Raw genomic sequence first — 22,258 nt, forward strand, 5'->3', positions numbered from 1 at the left:
TCCTAGTCAATGCAACAAGGTAAGAAAAAGAAGAAACAAAAGGCATACAAGTTGGAAATGGATGACATGATCATCTATGTAGACTACCTCCTAAAAAAAAGGTACCAAAACTATTAAGTACATTCAAACCCGATAAACTAGTGACATACACATAAACTCTCCACTAAAGACCTATTTAGCTCAGTTTCCTCGGTTTCTTTTACTCAGTACCTAATGCCTGACTTTCAACAAAAAATTATAAGATATATTAAAAGATAAAAAATATATTTTCAAGATACAGAGCAAGCCTCAAATATGGCAGAGAGAGATGTTGGAATTATGAGACTAGGAATTTGAAGCAGCTATGATCAATATATTAAAGGCTTTAGTAGAAAAAGTTGACTATATGCAAAAACAGATGGATAAGTAGATAAATGGAATCTCTAAGAAAGCATCAAAGGAAACGCTAGCAATCAAAAACACCACCACAGAAATTAAGAATGCTTTTGATAGGCTCACCAATCAGAACACAGCCAAGGACAGAATCAGTGAGCTTGAAGAAATGTTAATAGAAACTTTCAAAATTGAAATGCAAAGAGAAAAAAGAATAAAAAAGAACAGAATATCCAAGAATTGTGAGACAATTATAAAAGATGTAATGTACGTGTAATGGTAATATGAGAAGAAGAAAGAGAGAATGGAACAAAATAAATATTTGAAGCAATAACAGTATTCCAAAATTAATGCTAGGCACCATACTACAGGTCCTGGAAGTTCAGAGAATATCAGTCAAGACAAGTACCCCCAAATCTACACTTAGCCATAGGTATAGCCATTTAAACTGAAGAAAATCAAAGGCAAAGACAAAATCTTGAGAGAAGGCAGAATTGGGTGTGTGTGCATGTGCACATGCACACACACAGCAAAAAACTTTATCTATAAAGGTGAAAGCTAAGAATTACATTGAATTTATCTTCAGCAACCTTGCAAGCAATGAAAAAATGGAGTGAAACATGTAGTGTTAAAAGACAAAAGCATCAAACTAGAATTCTGTATATAGCAAAATTATCCTTCAAAAATAAGGAAAAATAAAGACTTTCCCAGACAAAAAAACTGAGACAATTTGTCACCAGGAGACCTACCTTGCAAAAACTGTTAAAAGAAATTCATCAAAAAGAAGGCAAATGATATAGGTCAGAAACTTAGATTTACATAAAGAAAGGAAGTGTATTAAAGAAGGAATCCATGAAGATTAAATATTTTTTTCCATATTCTTAATTAAAATAATTAGACAAAAGTTTGTTCATTTTGAGTTTATTTTTGGTACTAGGTACTAGGGAGTGCTCTAATTTCATTCTTTTACATATAGCTGGTGAAGCAACCAACAAGGGATTAATCTACAAAATATATAAACAGCTCATGCAGCTCAATATCAAAAGAACAAACAACCCAATCAAAAAATGGATGGAAGACCTAAATAGACATTTCTCCAAAGAATACATAAGGATGGCCAACAAACACATGAAAATATGCTCAACATTAATTATTAGAGAAATGCAAATCAAAACTAAAATGAGGTATCACCTCACATCAGTCAGAATGGCCATTATCAAAAAATCTACAAACAATAAATGCTGGAGAGGGTGTGGAGATAAGGAAACCCTCATGCATTGTTGGTGGGAATGTAAATTGATACAGCCATTATGAAGAACAGTATGGAGGTTCTTAAAAAACTAAAAATAGAATTACCATATGACCTAGTGATCCCACTACTGGGCATATACCATGAGAAAACCACAATTCAAAAAGACACATGCAACCCAAGGTTCTCTGCAGCACTATTTATAACAGCCAGGACATGGAAGCAACCTAAATGTCCATTAACAGAGGAGCGGATAAAGAAGGTGTGGTACATATATACAATGGAATATTATTCGGCCATAAAAAGGAACGAAATTGGGTCATTTGTAGAGACATGAATGGACCTAGAGACTGTCGTACAGAGTGAAGTAAGTCAGAAAGAGAAAAAAAAATATTGTATATTAATGCATATATGTGGAATCTGAAAAAATTGGTATAGATGATCTTATTTACAAAGCAGAAATAGAGACACAGACATAGAGAACAAACGTATAGATACCAAGGGGGAAAGGGAGGGTTGGACAGATTGGGAGATTGGGATTGACATATATACACTATTGATACTATGTATAAAATAGATAACTAATGAGAACCTACTGTATAGCAGAGGGAACTCTACTCAATGCTCTGTGGTGACCTAAATGAGAAGGAAATCCAAAAAAGAGGGCATATATTTATACATATGGCTGATTCACTTTGCTGTAAAGTATAAACTAACACAACATTGTAAAGCAACGATACGCCAATAGAAAAAAAAAAAAAGTTTGTTATGGGACTTCCCTGGTGGTCCATTGGTTAAGACTCCATGTTCCCAATGCAGGGAGCACACGTTTGATCCCTGGTCAGGGAACTACGAGCCTGCAGCTGCATAATGCAGCCAAAAAAAAAAAAGTTTGTTCAAAATAATAATGCAACAATATATACAATAATTCCAGGTTATGGACAAGTGACATTAATGACAGCAATGTTATAAGGAACTTGTACTATCCATGCAGTGGTATAGTATAATCTGAAAAAGGCCTAGAATTAGTTATAAATATAGACTGCAAACTCTAAGGTCAAGCACTAAAAAAATTTAAAAGAAGTGTAAAGAATAAGTTAAGAGAGAAGGAAAAATGCAGTCTTAGAAAACGTTCCCTTAAAACCAGGCAAGTCAGAAAAAAAGTAAAAAGTGGAAAAGAAAAGAAGATACAAAGAACAGGATAATGAATAGAAAATAAATTCAACTATTAATTCAATGAACAGATATTAATTCAACTATGTCAATGTCACTTTAAATGTCAATGTCTAAAAACAACTAAAAGACAAAGACTGTCAGAGAGGATAAAAAAACAAGACCCAACCATATGTTATCTACAAGAAATCCACTTTAAATATAAAGACACAAAGAGATTAAAAGTGAGGGGATACCTATTTAAATCTTCTGCCCATTTTTTTGATTGGGTTGTTTGTTTTTTGATATTGAACTACATGAGCCATTTGTACATTTTGGAGATTAATCCCTTGCCAGTCATATCATTTGCAAATATTTTCTCCCATTTTGCAGGTTGCCTTTTCGTTTTGTGTATGGTATCCTTTGCTGTGCAAAACCTTTTAAGTTTAATTAGGTCCCATTTGTTTATTATTATTTTTTCCATTACTCTAGGAGATTAATCCAAAAAATATTGCTCAAACAGTGTGCTGCCTATGTTTTCCTCTAGGATTTTTATAGTATCTGGTCTTACATTTAGGTCTTTAATCCATTTTGAGTTTATTTTTGTGTATGGTGTTAGAGAATGTTCTAATTTAATTCTTTTACATGTAGCTGTCCAAAGAAGACATACAGATGGCCAAAAGGCACATGAAAAGATGCTCAACATCACTAATCATTAGAGAAATGCAAATCAAAACTACAATGAGGTACCACCTCACACTGCTCAAAATGGCCAGCATCAAAAAGTCTACAAATAATAAATGCTGGAGAGGGTGTGGGAAAAAAGGAACCCTTTTTCACTGTTGGCAGGAATGTAAATTGGTACAGCCACTATGGAGAACAGTATGGAGGCTTCTTAAAAAACTAAAAATAGAGCTACCATATGATCCTGCAATCCCACTCCCAGGCATATATCCAGAGAAAGTCATAATTCAAAAAGATACGTGAGGTTCACAGCATCACTATTCACAATAGACAAGACATGAAAGCAACCTGAATGCCCATCGACAGATGAATGGATAAAGAAGATGTGGTGTATACATATACAATGGAATATTGCTCAGCCGTAAAAAAGAATGAAATAATGCCATTTGCAGCAATATAGATGGACCTAGACATTATCATACTAAGTGAAGTAACGCAAGCCAGACAGTGAAAGATAAATATCATATGATATCGCTTATATGTGGAACCTAAAAAAAAAAAAAAAAAGTTACAAATGAACTTATTTCCAAAACCGTATTTCCAAAACAGAAAGACACTCACAGACATAGAAAACAAACTTACGGTTACCAAAGGGAAAAGGGGGTGGGGGGAGAGATAAATTATGAGGTTGGCATTAACACTACTGTATATAAAATAGATAACCAACAAGAATCTACTGTATAGCACAGGGAACTATACCCAATACTTTGTAATAACCTATAAGGGAAGAGTATCTGAAGACAAAAAAATATACATATGTATAAATGAATTGCTGGGCTGTACACCTGAAGCTAACAGGATATTGTAAATCAACTGTACTTTGATTAAAAAAAAACTAATGTGATCTAAGATTGCATTAATTGCAGGTTAAAAAATAAGTAAGGGAAACCATGGTAACACTTATCAAAAGAAAGCTGGAGTAGCTACATTAATTTCAGACACAGCCGACTTCAGAGTAATGAAAATTATCACAGATTTAAAGAGATGTTACATAATGATAAAGGGGTTAATTCTCCAAAAAGATGTAACAATGCTTAATGTGTATGCATGTAACAAGAGAGTTTCAAAATACAATGGACAAAAACTGATAGAACTGTAAGGAGAAATAGATTAATTCATTATTACAGTTGGAGACTTTAACATCCCTTTATCAGTAATTGACAGATCCAGCAGGCAGAAAATTAGTAAGGACTGAAAAGCACCATCAGCCAACTGGATCTAATTGATATTTAGAGACTACCTTCTCCAACAACAGTAGCAATACACATTCTTCTTAAGCTCACAGAACATTCACCAAGACAAACCATATTCGAGGCCATAAAACACACCTTAAAAAATTTAAAAGAACGGAAGTCATACAAAGGTATGCTCTCAAACCACAATAGAATTAAATTGGCAATCAATAAGTTAAAGATATCTGGAAAAATTCCAGATACTTAGAGATTAAATAATATAGTTCTAAATAGCATATAGGTCAAATAAGATGTCTTAAGAAAAATTTAAATATATTTTAAACCAAATAAAAATGAAAATATGGGCTTCCCTGGTGGCGCAGTGGTTGAGAGTCCGCCTGCCAATGCAGGGGACATGGGTTCGTGCCCCGGTCCGGGAAGATCCCATATGCCGCGGAGCGGCTAGGCCCGTGAGCCATGGCCGCTGAGCCTGCGCGTCTGGAGCCTGTGCCCCGCAATGGGAGAGGCCACAGCATACAGCAAAAAAAAAAGAAAATACAACTTATCAAAATTTGTGGGATGCAGTAAAAACAGTATATATAGGAAAATGTATAGCATTGAATCATACATTTGAAAAGAAAGGTATAAAAGTAATAATCTACACTTCCAGTTTAGGAAACCAGAAATAGACAAGCAAATAAAATCTGAAATGAGGAGAAGAAAATAAATAAAAATGAGAGCATAAATCCATAAATTTGAAAATTGAAAACTGATAGAGAAAATCACCAAAATCACAAGCTGGCTCTTTCAAAAGATCAAAAAGTTGATGAACATCTGCCACATTAAGAAAGAAACTGCATTTCTATCAGGCCTTCTGGTATTTCTAATAGTGTTTTGTGCACATAAATGCTATTTGGTGCAAAAATTTCACTTTTTATGTTGGAGATCATGCTATTGTTCATTATGCCAAAATTGACTTCTCCCGTTTAATATTTATGTGTTGAAAAATACTTAGCTCAAAATTATAATTGTCTCTGTTTACTTTTTGTGACATTTGACCATTAAACTTCTATTCATCCTCTTACTTTTTCCACTTTTCTGTGTAATTTTGTTTTAGGTGAGATTCTTGTGCAGAACATCTAGTTATATTTTGTTTTTAACCTACTTGAGGGCTTTTACAGCTTAAACCATTTGCATTTCATATCACAACTAACGTTGGTTTTGACAGCTGTCTGTGTTCTTTTATATCCTCAGTGCAATGCCTCACAATCAACAGAAGAGAGTAATTTTAAAGTTAAACTGTCAGAACATTTGGTAGATATTTGTGGCTCATCTTTCTTTGACCTGAAGTTTTAGGCTGAACCACCATTTGAGTAGGATAAGGAGAATATCAACATGAAGCTACCTAGAAGCATCTTTTTAGCTGCTCCCTCTTCTCTGTTAGTGCCCATGTTATACTTGCCTAACCTTGCTTTACTTATGAAAACGATGACAATCACTAACATTGGCATGACTGCCATCAATCACCAAACTTCTCATGCTGGGTTTTTCAACCAGAAAATAGAGAGCCGTGATTCAGTCAGAAAAGTGCCACTGCAACTTTTTAAATAATACTTCACAAAGGACCTTGACACACCTTACAAAAATGTGTCCTCAAACCAACTCCCATTCCTGACCATGGATATTTTTTAACAGTCATAGCTCTCAGTGTTCTCATACCTTCCCTCCCGCTGTGTCTCTCTCCCTAAGTCTCCTCCCCTTTCGCATTTTTTTTCTCATTCCTCTCCTTTTTATAGAGGAAATCCATTCCCACAACTTTAATTTCCTTATTGATTCTTGCTCTCATTTCCAAATGTTAGTGCTATATTTCTAGCTCTGAGATAATTCCATTTAAAATTTTAAATTCCATTTAAAATTCCATTTAAATTATTACCAAAACCAGCAATAATCCTCCCCCATTTCCCCAGGACTGTCAGACTAGATTACTAATTCTTACTTCTTCAAAATATCTATAGAATTCACGGAATTTCCTTTTCCTTCCTCATTGCCTTTATTCTGTTTCATTGGACTCTACCGCTTAACACTTGTATCATTGCAGCAGTCTCAAAATGAGATTCTCTTTTCCAAACTCTTCTGCCTAAAAGTCTATACCAACAAACTTGAAAAGGCCCAATCATCTTATGTCATTCCCCTACTTCAGGATTTATAATTCTGGTAAGTAGGTGGATCAATCAAACATGAGCTAAATTTTCAAGAAACAATACCAAATGAACAGGCTCACTTCTCCATTTTTTGCATCTACCATAAATTGCTGGTTCTTTCCAGCTTCAGAATTATTTCATGCACTTCAATCATAATGACTTGATTTCTTCTTACATTGGTCTCCCCTCTGAAATGTCACATTCCCATCAATTCCAAGCCTATATTTCCTTCAAATGCATTCTTTTTTCCATGAATATTTCCAAATAAGGGGGATCATGTCTTAGACATGGTGCTAAATGAGCTTTAGAGTAAAGGCTAAAGAAAAACAATGAAGAAGAAAAAAAACAAAACAAAACAAAAAACGATACCAGATGGAAGCATGGATCTACATAAAGGAATGGAGAGTGGTACTAGTAGTAAATATAAAGCATTTTTCAGCACATTAAAATATAATTGTCTAAAGCTAAAGAGAATTATGATGTATTGTGATGTTTATAACATATGAAAGTAAAATACATGAAAATGATAGCATAAAGAATGGAAGGGGAAACAGAAATATGCTATTGAAAGTGATATGTTTATAATATTAACTGAAGGTACAGTGTGATAAGTTAAGCATATATATGGAAAACTCTAAAACAATCTCAAGAGAAGAAAACAAAGGAGTATAGCTAATGACACAATAGCTCAGATAAAATGGAATCATAAAAATATTCAATAAATCCAAAAGAAGGCAGATAAAGAAACAAATAAAAAACAAACTGCAAGATGGCAGAACCCAACTGTGTCGATAACTGAATTAAATAAAAATGGGCTGCACATTCCATTAAAAGTCATATATTATCTAATGAATAAGAAAAAATCAAGGTATGGTTTAGCGACTAAGGTGGCTGTGTGTTCATCTTCCTCCTCCTGCCATGGGTCCAGATCCCCTGACGGTATACAGCTGTGCTGAAGTCTGGCTGGTGTCAACTGTCTCCACAATGCCCCCTGCCCCCCAACCAAGAAACCTGCTCAGGCTGGGGGAAGCAAAAAAGTGGAGTAGAAAAAGAAGATTATTGGAGACAAAACTTTTGGTCTAAAGAACAAGAAAGGAGCAAAGCAACAGAAGTTCATCAAGGTTGTCACTCATCAAGCTCAATTTGGTCAACAAAATCCATATCAGGTAGCATAAAGGGAAGCCAAAGAGAAACTGAAGAAAGATGACAAGAAGTAAGAATTGCAAGAGCTAAATGAGCTATTCAAACCTGTAGCTGCTGCTCAAAAACGAAGTAAAGGTGCAGATCCTAAATCTGTGGTACGTGCATGGGCAGAGCACTAAAGGAGATAAGTATAAGTTCTCTCATGACTTGACTGTGGTGAGAAAATGTGATGCAAGCAGTGAAGAACTTGAAAAGTATACTACGGTTAATTGGGATGAGAGAAAAACTGGAAGAAGCAGTGAGTAACAAGCACAGTGAGGCAGAAAAGAAAAACTCCAAAACTGTTAGTGTGCAGACATTTCTTTGAAGCTACTGAAAACAACAAATATGGCTGGCTTTGGATATGCCATGGAGGGGGAGATATTTGCATGTATCATGATACACTTCCTCCTGGATTTGTATTGTATTGTATTTATGTTGTATTGTATATTTTTATCTTTTATAAAAAGAAAGAAGAGAAAGAACAGAGAATTTCATTAGAAGATCTAATTGAAAAAGTGTTCTGCCCTAGGTCCAAATGCTGCCAAAATAACTCCAGAACCTTTTCTTATATGCAAGGAAAAAACAAGAAGAGATTGATTAACTTAAGCAAGAAATGCAAAGAAGGAAAGGAGACTTCAAAGCGGGGTAGGCACTAGTTTTCAGTAGTTGTGAGATGTTTGAATTTCATCCTGAGCTGATGATAATGAGGAGGAAGCAGACGATACCTGTTACACCCAGGGAACAGGTGGAGATGAGGCTGATGATTCAATGAGCGATGTAGATGAAACAGGTATTACTGTAGCCTGTCTTGAAAGATTTCAGCACACATACTTCAGAAAGAGATAAAACAAATTAAGCAAAGCTTACAGAGGTAGGGCTAAAAATGGCAAAAGAAGTGATCTGGAAGAAGACAACGAAGGGAAGGGACAGAAAAATGGAGCCATTGATGCTGTTCCTATTGATGAAAACCTTTTTGGGGGAAGATGTGGATGATCGAAAGGAATTTAAACACACTTGATTTAGAAGAATGACATCATACAAGTTAATGAAAAAATTAAGCCAGCTCAGCATGGTTGAAATTGACTACATTAATTTTTCCACCTAGAATTCTTCAATAGGATGTTTATTTTCCATGCTGATTCTGGTGGGTTTACTTGCCTCCAAAAAAAGAATATTCTCCCTAACTCCTATATTCTGACTTTGGCTACATCTCATAGTAAGTTCAGAGTAGTTCATGATAAACTGGAAATGATCAATTGTTCTAACTGTCCACTCATGTAGGAAGTGTAATTGCCCTTCAAGCTCCTGATTTTCTTCGGGCATGTATTATTACAAGTACAACATAAATGTAAATTTAAAATACCCTTCATTTAACAAAGTTTTTAATGAGTGATTTCATTTCTTTTGTATTTATATGTTTAAAAGACCGCCTAGGGCTTCCCTGGTGGCGCAGTAGTTAAGAATCCACCTACCAATGCAGGGGATATGGGTTCGAGCCCGGGTCCAGGAAGATCCCACATGCCTCGGAGCAACTAAGGCCATGTGCCACAACTACTGAGCCTGCGCTCTAGAGCCCGCGAGCCATAATTACTGAAGCCTGTGAGCCTAGAGCCTGTGCTCCGCAACAAGAGAAGCCACTGCAATGAGAAGCCCGTGCACCACAACAAAGAGTAGCCCCCGTTCACCACAACTAGAGAAAGTCCACGCACAGCAACGAAGACCCAAAGCAGCCAAAAAAAAAAAAAAAAATTTATTAAAAAAAAAAAAAAAAAAATTTATTAAAAAAAAAAAAAAAAAAATTTATTAAAAAAAAAAAAAAAAAAATTTATTAAAAAAAAAAAAAAAAAAATTTATTAAAAAAAAAAAAAAAAAAATTTATTAAAAAAAAAAAAAAAAAAATTTATTAAAAAAAAAAAAAAAAAAATTTATTAAAAAAAAAAAAAAAAAAATTTATTAAAAAAAAAAAAAAAAAAATTTATTAAAAAAAAAAAAAAAAAAATTTATTAAAAAAAAAAAAAAAAAAATTTATTAAAAAAAAAAAAAAAAAAATTTATTAAAAAAAAAAAAAAAAAAGGACTGCCTAAAATATGAGAACTGTAATTCATAAAGAAAACCACAGATTTAGTATTGTATATCTTTGGACAATTTGATGGCAATTTAAAATGGAACTTCTTAAATCTCACAGGATCAGTTGCAGTAACCTATGTTTAATTTTTTTGTTGTTGTCATTAATAACGTTGTAAATAAAATCCTCATACATTAAAATCCAAAAAAAAAAGCAAGAATCAACTATATCATGTCTAAGAGAAAATACACTTAAATATAATGACATAGGTTAAAAATAACAAGATGGGAAAAATATACAAATTCAAAAGAAAGCTGGAGTACTTATATTAATGTCAGACAAAGTAGATTTCAAAACAAAGATTAATGCTACGAATATAAAAGAACAGCTTCCTAATGAAAAAGGGGTAGATTCACCAAGAAGACATAGCAATCCTAAATTGCTATGTATACAACTAAAAATGAAGCTTCAAAATTCAGGAAGCAGATCTAAAAAGAGAAACAGGCAAATCCACAATTATAGCTAAAGACTTCAATGATCCTTTTTCAATAACTGATAGAACAAGTAGACATAAAATCAGTAATAATATAGGAGACATAAACAACACTGTCAATCATCTTGACCAAATGGATACTGGTAGAATATTTTATGCAATATAAGTAGAATACACATCTTTTTCAAGTGTGTATGAAACATACACCAAGATAAACCACTTTATCGACCATAAAACAAATCTCAATAAATTTTAAAGGATTAATATCATATGAAATATGTTTTCCAACCATAGATAAGTAGGAATCAATAACAGAAAGATGTCTAAAAAAATCCATATATTTGGAAATTGTGAACAACACTCTCCTGAATAATCCCTGAGTTAAGAAGGAATCACAAGAGGAACTAAAAATATTTTGAAATGAAAACACAACATATCAAAGTTCGCAAAGCATGGCTAACTGTCCATAGATAGAAACATAGCATTAAGTGCTTATGTTAGAAAAAGAGAAAGGTCTCAAGCCAATAATCTTAGCTTCCTCCTAAAGAAGATAAAGAAAAGCAACATCAACTCAAAAGAAGCAGAATAAAGAAACAATAAAGATGAGAATTAATGACTTTGAACACAGAAAAACAATATACCAATATCAGGAATAAAAGAAGTCATCACTACATATACAACAAACACTATAAAGATATAAAGAGAATATTGCAAACATTTTATTTATTTATTTATTTATTTATTTATTTATTTATTTATTTATTTATTTATATTTATTTGCGGTACGCGGGCCTCTCACTGCTGTGGTCTCTCCCGTTGCGGAGCACAGGCTCCGGACGCGCCGGCTCAGCGGCCATAGCTCACAGGCCCAGCCACTCCGCGGCATGTGGGATCTTCCCGGACCGGGGCACGAATCCGCGTCCCCTGCATCGGCAGGCGGACTCTCAACCAGCGCGCCACCAGGGAAGCCCCCATTGCAAACATTTTTAAGCCAATAAATTAGCAAACTTAGATGACAAATTCCTTGAAAGCCATAAAATACCAAAATTCAATCAAGAAAAAACAGATAACCAGAAGAGTCCCTTAACTATTCAAGAATTAAGTTCATGGTTACAAACCTCCCAACAATGAGAAAACTCTAGGCCCAAGGGGCTTTACTGGTAAATTCTACCAAAGATTTAAGGAACATTTAATATAAATTCTACAGAAACAATTCCATACAAATGAAGAGGAGGGCATACTTCCCACCTCATTTAAAAAAGGTAAACATGATCCTGAAATGAAAACCATACAAAGACATTCTAAGAAAAGAAGATGACACCTCAGTATCATGCATGATTTAAGCATGCAAAGAACCCTTTAAAAAACACATTGTATCAAATCTAGCAATACATAATAAGGATATCATAAGTAAGCAGATTTTTCCCCAGGAATAGAAGGTTCATTTAACATTAGAAAAACAATCAATACAATTCACCATTTTAACAGAATATAAAGGAGAAAAAACATATGATCATCGCAATAGATGCAAAAAACTTTTTATAGGGCTTCCCTGGTGGCGCAGTGGTTGGGTGTCCGCCTGCCGATGCAGGGGACAAGGGTTCGTGCCCCGGTCCGGGAAGATCCCACGTGCTGCGGAGCGGCTGGGTCCGTGAGCCATGGCCACTGAGCCTGCGCGTCCGGAGCCTGTGCTCCGCAACGGAAGAGGCCGCGGCGGGGAGAGGCCCGCGGACCCCAAAAAAAAAAAAAAAAAAAAAAAAAAACAACTTTTTATAAAATTCAACACTTATTCATGATAAAAACTATTACCATACTAAGAATAGAAGGAACTTCCTCAACCCAATAAAGGAGGTATTAAAAACCCTACATTTAGATCAAAGTTTTATAACTTGTTATACTGAAATGATTTTAGGCTTAGAAAAGACTTAGAAAAATAGTACAAACAGTTCCCATATACCCTTTACACACCTTCCCCTGATGCTAATAGTTTATACAGCCATAGTACAGTTATCAAAACTAAGAAATTAAATTGGTACAAAAGTATTAACTACCAAATTTATTTACATTTCACCAGTTTTTCCACTTATGGCCCTTTTCTATTCCAAGATCCAGTCTAGAATCCCACATTGCATTTAGTCATCATGCCACCTTAGTCTTTTTCAATCTGTGAAAGTTTCACAATCATTCCTTGCCTTTCATGAAGTTGACACTTTTGAGGGTTTCTTAGGTTTTCTCATGATTATACTGAGGTTATGCATTTTGAGGGAATATAGTACAAAAGTGATACAGCCTTCTCAGGGCATGATATCATGGGTTATAATGATTTCAGTGTCTTATTACTGGTGATATTAATCTTGATCACTTGGTTTAAGACAGTGTTTGTCAGGGCTTTTTACTGTAAAATTACTCTTTTAATCTTTGTAAATAAGTATCTGGGGAAAGATATGTTGACACTATGCAAATATCCTCCTTCTTAAACTTTTGCCCACTAATTTTAACATTCATTGGTGAATCTTGCATACAGCAATTTTTACTCTGGTTTTTTTTTTTTTTTTTTTTTTTTTTTTCTTTATACTCTGGTGTTTTAATGGTAATTTTCTATTTCCCTGATTCCTTCTACATTTATTAACCGGAATTCACCTATAATGAAGACATGTCTCTTCTCAATATTTTATCTATTCGTTCAATCATTAATTTCTGCAGTATAGACTCATGGATATGTATCTTATTTTTTTGGTCATATACAATATTTGTTTTGCTACTGAAATTGTTCCAGCTTTCACCACTGGGAATTATTTCAGGTTGGCTCCTGTGTTGTACAAACATGCACCTTTTTCCATCTACCTTTGTTTTTTTACTTTCTGGTACCACAAAATTCCTTGGGCTCTTCTTTTATTTTCCCCATCCCAGCTGTGGGATCAACTACTTCTCCAAATAACCTTGGTTCTTTTTACTGGAGAACGACACTTAGTAATGAAGATTTAGGTGCTAGATGTGATTAACGTCATATTTAATGGTAAAAAATGTTTTCTCCCTAAGATTAGAAACAAAGCCAGGACGTCAACTCTCATTATTTCTATTCCACTTTGTAGAAAGGTCCTAGCCAATATAATAAGGCAAAAGAAATAAATAAAATACGTGCAGATTGAAAATGAAGTAAGACTTTTTATTTATAGAAGATATGATCATCTATTTAGATAACTCTAAGTCATGTACAAAAAAAGCTACTAAAACTAATAGCTTGTAGGATACAAGGTCAATATACAAAAATCAAGCCTATTTCTACTGGTAGCAAACAATATGGAAATGAAATTTAAAAATACCATCCACATTAGAAGACATGAAATACTTATGGATAAATTTAACAAAATATGGGTAAGAACTAAACACTGAAAATTATGAAACATTCCTGAGAGTAATTAAAGAAGACCTAAATAAATGTAAATGTATAGCATGCTCAAATGCCAATTCTTCCCAAATTTTTCTATAAATTGAACATAATCTCACAGAAAATCCCAGCAGACTTTTTTGTAGATGGTGACAAACTGAGTATAAATCTTATATAGAAATTTAACTAGATTAATTCATATTATGAAATATCCTACCAGAGAATCCTAAAGCTTGAAGATACTTCAAAGATCATAATTTTATGTGGGAGTAAAACAACTTGTCCATTTCCACACAAGAGGGAAGAAGCAGATCCAGGATGAGTATTTCCACCTTCCAGTACCAAGTTCTTTAGAGTGGTACATCATGATACTTGTAATTCAGATTAATTCACTTTTAACTTGCCTAGGAAGAGATTTAGCTTTCCCCTAAAGATACCAGGATCTTTACATGTGCCTTCATCTCTGGGTTTGCCACGATATATAGAAAAATGGCCAATAATCATGGAATAAATCTATAAAAATAGTAAATGTCCCAAAGCACATTAGTAAAACTGTAACGAAAAAATACCTGATCTTAGAGATGAATTAACCTTTTATGAATAAGTTACGTGTTTTAAAGACATAGGCCCCCTTAAAAATGTTTGAAAACACTAGAATTACAATTGAATTCATTAAAATAGCTACTGGCATTAGCATTCCTGTAGTTAATTCCTCGTTTGTTAGTGATACAATACAAACCCAAATAAAACCAATCGTATTTTCACATCCTTTTAGGAGGAGTCTCAAAATTTAAGCACGCTGCTCTGATGCTGTTCTTCTTCAGGTGTGTGAAGATGGCTGAACACATTAGTACCTCATCTGACATCCAGTAGACTACCCACACCCCCAGAGTAAACCTGTAGCAGGCGTCAATGAGTGTAGAAACTTTGTGATTTTTGTGGTTGTGCTTCTTTATGCAAGATAGCTAACACCTTTGCTCAAATTAAGTAGCAACTATTTTTATCAACAAACACAATTTAAACTCATTTCTTCACACATATCACCCAAAGCTGTGCTTTGGCAGCTCCTTCTCCTACCCTACTTGCAGGCTTCTCCACTTCCATTCACTACAAGGGAGCTGCCTGAGTAGACATCTTAATAGTACCTTCGCTCTGGGCATGTTGAGCCCAGTGGAACAGTGACAGGATAAGCCTTGCTTCTTAACTGTGTGGTAGGTGGGTTCTCAGAGCGTTCTCTGCCAAACTACAGTTTAACGTGAAAAGCTGCATGCTGATGACGAAATCTTTGTAGCATATCTTACTCTCTGAATAGGACTGAAGAAAGTCCATGTTTTGCCCCTTCTTTAAGGTTAGCAGTGCCATACTGGTGCTCTACATTTGTCTCTTAGGGAAATTTTTCTTTCTGTCATATTTTGTTGTTGGAGGTCGTGGTGGAATCCTCCTCGGACAGGGTATATCAAAGGAATATTTAGTTGTGGCTTAAAACTTTGCCTGCCAAAGAAAACCTCTGACCATATATTATTTCTAGGAGACATGCCAAGATCTTGATACTTTTCAGATTTCTTTTTCAGGTTCTTTTTTTTTTTTAATTTAATTTTATTTATTTTTTTATACAGCAGGTTCTTATTAGTCATCTATTTTATACCTATTAGTGTATATATGTCAATCCCAGTCTCCCAATTTCAGGTTCTTTTATAGTGTACTGACATTATAAACAGTACATAGTGCATTAGGGGCTATATATGGATGCAACTCATAAAGAATATCATCAGTGTTATAAAGTGGATGTATAACTGTCTACATGAAGTTAATAAACACTGAGGAAACTTAAGAATGGTCACAAGCTTCTCATAACGTTTGAGAAGGATCCAATACTTACCTCAGTGCTTTATACATGGTAGAAACTCAAAATTTTTTTTTTAACATCTTTATTGGAGCATAATTGCTTCACAATGGTGTGCTAGTTTCTGCTCTATAACAAAGTGAATCAGCTATACATACACATATATCCCCATATCTCCTCTCTCTTGCATCTCCCTCCCACCCTCCCTATCCCACCCCTCTAGGTGGTCACAAAGCACCGAGCTGAAGAGATGTAAGTTTAACTGAAGTGAAGTTTGAGTAGAGGTATCATAACATGGTGCAACTATTTTAAACACCTATTTACAGTAAATGCTTACAAAATCACCACACTCCCTATTACTGTAACATAATACAAAAATGAAGTACTCGTCTCACTTCCTCATAACTCATATGATATCATTCTATCTTTAGGGGTTAATAGAGAAGAATATTTGGCACAAAGTAGACACTACATAAATGTTGATTGATATATGTTTTAGAGAAAAATATGGAAACCTGGAATAAATTGAAATGGAAGGACTAACTACACAAAATGACTAGATAATAATTCTAAGCAAATGCTGAACTACATAAAAATTTCGTAGCAAAATTTTTATATGAGCATTTGAAAACCAAAATATAAAAATCAGTGTCTGTACTAACAATATCTGAAGTAGTAAAAATAAAATTAAAAAAATTTAAAAGATAGAACAAACACAATAATTTCCTGTTCCTAAACTTAAGTAAACACTGCAGTATTAAAAACAAGTACTAAGCAGATTACAGTAAAAATAAAATTACATAATTTGTAGCATCCATTCTCTGGGTCTTTAAGTTCTGTTTCAAATAACAGAGACGTTCCAAAGAAGACAAATAAATTTATTACTTTGTTAAATATTAAAACTAAATTGCTTTAAATTCCTTTTAAAATAAGAAATTGTATAAATAAATAAGAGTTCACTTTAAAATGAAAGGCATAGAGACAAAGTTTTAAAATTATGATTGTTTTGCTAGGTAGTTTTCCTGAAGAATAACATAACATTGGTGCCTTTATTTTTTATGAATTAAGGAAATGATGAGAAGCAAACTAACAAATTATTGTGATAAAAAAGAAAAACTGTTTGATCACATTGAATAAAATTTCAAAATGCATTTCGGGAGTCAAAACTATCAAGAAAATTTTGTGCTAAGGAGTCCTACATTCAACTAAATGACTGAGTAAAGATGAAAAATGTCATTACATCATTCACTTTTATTCACTTAAAAATTTTTTTGCTGTAAATTCATTTTAACCAAAATATATAAACACTATGCCATGAAGATAACCTACCTTTTTATCATACACATCTTGCCAGTTTACTCCAGAAAAGAAACTGTGTCTCATAATTTCTTTCGCATCATCTGGTCCTCCACCAAGGCTGCAAGGACAGAAATAAAATTAAATGAGTATAAAACGTTTACATAAGCTGAATGCATAACTACAAAGTTTTTGTGAAATGTAATTTTCTGTGTGTAAATAGTTCTTGTGATAAGTAGCCATAAAAATAAAAAGTTTTTATTGTAAGATCTAATTTTCCTAATATGCTATTAATAAGAACTAGCCCCAGGACAGTATGGTATTTGAAAAGAGCAAAGGCTTTGGAGACAAACCTGAAACAGGCAACCGGCTCGGAAATTTATGAGATATATGACAATAAAAAAGTTGCTTAATCTCAGTTTTCTCATCTGTATAATGGGATTAATAATACCAGCCTGGTGGATTATTGCAAGGGTTAGAAATAACATAAGTACCTAGCACAATAAATGGGAGCTACTGTCAATTCTATAAACCAAATTTATTTTAGAACGACTTTAGTCAAAATGCACCCTTGTTAACATAAATTCTGAAAAGACTAGACAATTACTTAGAAAAAACAACTTGGAGAGCATTGCTAACAGACAGAAACTCATCGAGTATTTTCATATCTCAAATGAATTTTCACAGAAATGATAAATTTAATCTATGAAATATCACTGCAATATAATATGCTATGCAAGTTTCAATATAAATTAAAAATTTAAGAATACTCCCACCCCATCTTTGAAGGTACTGTTATTCAACTGATACCTGACACAATCTGAAATTCGGGTGCTTTCTAGCTTTCTCAGTTTCATACAGTACCTACTAGTCACTATGAAGAAAGGATGAGAGAAACAGAAAAAAACAGAGAAGGAAGTAAGGTGAGGGGAAAGAGGAAAAAGAGAAAAAAAGAAAGGACAGGGAAAGAAAGAGGAAAATAAAGGAAATCTATTTAAATCTGAATTTGATACAGCAAGATTTATTTGATTTTACTCGTCGTTAGGAATATGTGCTGGCAAATGCTGAACAATCAGCTCTCTGAGGGAAATTATGCATATACAATATAATGCATTTTATATATATTATTTTTACTGATACAAGATGTGTGGAAGTAAAACATTACATAGTATTCCTAACCTCAAAATATATAAGCAAAATGGATAAGTAACCTCAAAAGCATAGATAAGAGTAAAATTTAACAACATTATTAAAGAGTGATGAGTTTTGAGTATTTTTTACCCATGATTTTAATGTTCCTGATTTAACTGTAAGTTTATATAATTTAATTTTTAATAATGACTGTATTCAACAACCAGCTCACAAAATTTTTGAAATTTAACAATTGGCTATTCTAAATTGGTACATTTCAACTCCCATCACAACACTGAGTAAGAAGAAACACAAGTAGGTCATAGAAAACAAACAATTATACAATTTTAATGAATTCTGCTTATTATTAGGTATAAGAAATACATGACTGGGAAGAATCCAGGATCCTCTGACACACTGTCAGAATGGAAAACAAAACAATTAGCTGATATCTGAATATCTGTAGTGTTGATCCTATAGTTCCCACTATCTAGGTCTCCTATCTCAAGATTCATACAGAATAAACTACACTCCTGATATGGAACTTTTAGATTGGATCGGATCATAATAGTTGCATGCATATTTGCAACTTTCAGACTGGCAAATCTATACTTAGTTAACACTCGGCACTTGACTCCCTGGCCTCACTCTTTTTCATTCTATTTCAAGTTGTATATGTCTCTCTCCTGGTAGAATGCAAATTCTTTGGAGGGGAGAGTTCAGTACTGGATTATCCAAAAAGCATTTTAAAGCTTGTGCTTAGGGAGCCAGGAAAGCAGAAACACCAAAACACAGGCTTCTGAAAAGAATTATTCAACATTTCAAAGTATGCATTAAAGTAGCATGCACAAGAAAAATCAGCAGTTCATTGTATTTTCTTACATTTATGTTATTGTTTATTTCAATACTGTTTTCAATCTTAATTACATATATGAGATGATGGATGAGGTAGGAGTTGGAATGGAGAACCGTAGTCATTTTTGTAATTAAAAGGTTTTAATTCAGTTTCAGTTTTTCATTTTTATGTCACCCCTCAATTCTCTAGCAATAGTTTGGCTTTGGACATAGACAGCATTTAATCTATATTTATCAACTACATATAAAATTAAAGTATCGGCCATGAATGCTATACAAAGACTAAGAATATAATCTTAGGCTGCCATTTTAGAAGTTGGTAGAGATTCTTTAACACAAGCTTCTTCAAAGTGTGAAACTGTCAAAAATTTCAACGTCAATGACTCCCTAATATACAATTTAAAACTTCAAAATTATATCAAAATATAATTTACATTAAGATATTTTTGTCTAAGAATACCAAATTCCCATATCAGAAAGCCAAACTAAAATCCTCAGCTACTCTGGATTCTTCATAACTAGAAACATCATCTAATTCACATTTTCCTTGTGTTATTGAATGCAACATGAGGTCATGCTTTTCCTACAAAATTTGCATAGGAGGCTAAAGGAGATACTGGTAGAATAATCATAAAGTAATGCAGAATAAGAAATAAAAGCAAGATGAGAGCTGACTCTTTGATGGAACTGATAGCAATTCGGTAAAGAGTATCAGAGAAATTCAGGCAGTATTTAAAACAGCTGAATAGGAATAATAAAGAGGTATACTATAGTGCTAGCTTTGATTACGTTTCCAAAGACTTTTGGAAGCGTCCTTTGTTGGCTCTTTCTCTTCTTTCTACCTCTTAAATTTTGACATTTCCCAAGACTCTATCCTAGGCTGCCTTCTTTTTATATTCTACTCTTTTCACTATTCTCATGGCTCCAGCTACCTCCTAGATATCTACAGATCCCAAATCCAAATATTCAGTTTTGTGTTTCCTTTTTTTAAATTAATTTTTTATTGGAGTATAGTTGTTTTACGATGTTGTGTTAGCTTCTTCTGTACAGCAAAGTGAATCAGTTATACGTACACATATGTCCCCTCTTTTTTAGATTTCCTTCCCATTTAGGTCACACAAAGCATTGAATAGAGTTTCCTGTGCTATACAGTAGGTTCTCATTAGTTATCTCTTTTATACACAGTAGTGTGTATATGTCAATCCCAATCTCCCAACTCGTCCCACCCCATCCTTCCGCCCTTGGTATCCATAAGTTTGTGGATACCAAATCTGTGTCTATATTTCTGCTTTGCAAATAAGTTCATCTTTGCTGGGAAAACTGGACAGCTACATGTAAAAGAATTAACTTAGAACACTCCCTAACACCATACACAAAAATAAACTCAAAATGGATTAAAGACCTAAATGTCAGGACGGACAGTATAAAACACTTAGAGGAAAACATAGGCAGAACACTCCTTGACATAAATTGCAGCAAGATCTTTTCTGACCCACCTCCTACAGTAATGAAAATAAAAACAAAAATAAACAAATGGGACCTAATGAAACTTAAAATCTTTTGTAGAGCAAAGGAAACCATAAGCAAAATGAAAAGACAACCCTCAGAATGGGAGAAAATATTTGCAAATGAAGCAACGGACAAAGGATTAATTTCCAAAATATACAAACAGCTCATGCAGCTCAGAATCAAAAAAACAAACAACCCAATAAAAAAACGGGCGGAAGACCTAAATAGACATTTCTCTAAAGAAGACATACAGATGGCCAACAAACATGTGAAAAGATGCTCAACATGACTAATTATTAGAGAAGTGCAAATCAAAACTACAATGAGGTATCACCTCACACCGGTCAGAACGGCCATCATCAAAAAATCTACAAACAATAAATGCTGGAGAGGAGGTGGAGAAAAGGGAACCCTCCTACACTGTTGGTGGGAATGTAAACAGCCACTATGGGGAACAGTATGGAGGTTCCTTAAAAAACTAAAAATAGTTTTTAGTTTGACCATATGACCCAGCAATCCCACTCCTGGACATATACCCAGAGAAAATTAGTTATTGTGTTTCTATTAAGCACTGGTACTATTTTCAGCTGCCTGCTTGACAACTAGGTTTTCTATAGAAACCTCAGACTCGGTATAGCAAAACTAATACCAACATCCACCCCATCAAGCCTCCTCCTTTGCCTGTACTCCTTCTCTGTTAATAATAAGTCCATTCTCCAAACTAGTCATACAAGTTGGAAACCTCAGAGGCATCCTGACTCCTTCCCCTTCCTCACCATTTCTATTTAATCATTCACAAAATTCTATTTAGCACTCTTTACAACTGCTTTAGGAAGGACTCCATCTCTTATCTGGACAATTCCATACGTATTCTTAATTACTCTGCCTACCTGCCCCTGGTGCTTCACTGTTCTAATCTATCCATGACAAAGCTTCCTGAGTTACCTTTTCGTAACACAGACCTGATTACACCATCCCTTACTTTTAATAATTCAGTGGCTTCTCATCCCCTTCTGAATAAAGATTAAATATTTTCCAAGAAAGATAAGGTCCTTACAATCTAACATATCGGCTTCATCTGCCAATGTTACCCAACTCATATTCTACACTCCAGTTGCTGAACTTCTCAAATGCCATGTTCATTTGCAATTCTAGCTGTTATTTACATGTAAAATTCTCTTCATGAAAGCCACTGCAAATTGCAACTCCTTCATGAGCCAGCTCAAGTTTTCCAATCCCCTTAACAGCTAATAATTTCAAAAGCATTTGTACATAGTTTAACCTGAGCATCTGTGAATATATGTTTTGTGCCCTACATTATTCTATGAACAACTAGAGCAGAGATTACCCATTTTGTTCATCCTTGCATTCCCAATATTTTAATGTAGCAGTGGAGGGGCTTGACATATCTACCTTAAAAGGAAATAACAGATAGTTAAAAATACCACATCTTCTCTTTAGACAATATCAACCTCTGGGTAGACAAAACTTTAAGAGTTGTCCTACGTACCAGGCCACTAACATTCTAGAAATTTACCTCACGTGTATTCAACAATCATTAAGTACGTACTATGTGCTATCCCCAGGGGGTGGGGTGCGGGTG

General features: G+C 34.0%; 1 protein-coding gene across 4 annotated transcripts in view; it reads right to left on the reverse strand.

The window, feature by feature from the left end:
• AKT3 (AKT serine/threonine kinase 3) overlaps positions 1-22,258 on the reverse strand; it is a 391,132-nt gene that overhangs the window by 75,839 nt on the left and 293,035 nt on the right. For all 4 annotated transcript variants that reach the window (XM_007462635.1, XM_007462636.1, XM_007462634.1 and 1 more), the window contains one exon: positions 17,194-17,281. In XM_007462635.1, the coding sequence (XP_007462697.1) occupies positions 17,194-17,281 (88 nt within the window). The remainder of the gene's footprint in view (positions 1-17,193; positions 17,282-22,258) is intronic.

The sequence above is a fragment of the Lipotes vexillifer genome, unplaced genomic scaffold, assembly GCF_000442215.2.
Source record: "Lipotes vexillifer unplaced genomic scaffold, Lipotes_vexillifer_v1.1 scaffold104, whole genome shotgun sequence".
NCBI classification, from domain to species: Eukaryota; Metazoa; Chordata; class Mammalia; order Artiodactyla; family Lipotidae; genus Lipotes; species Lipotes vexillifer.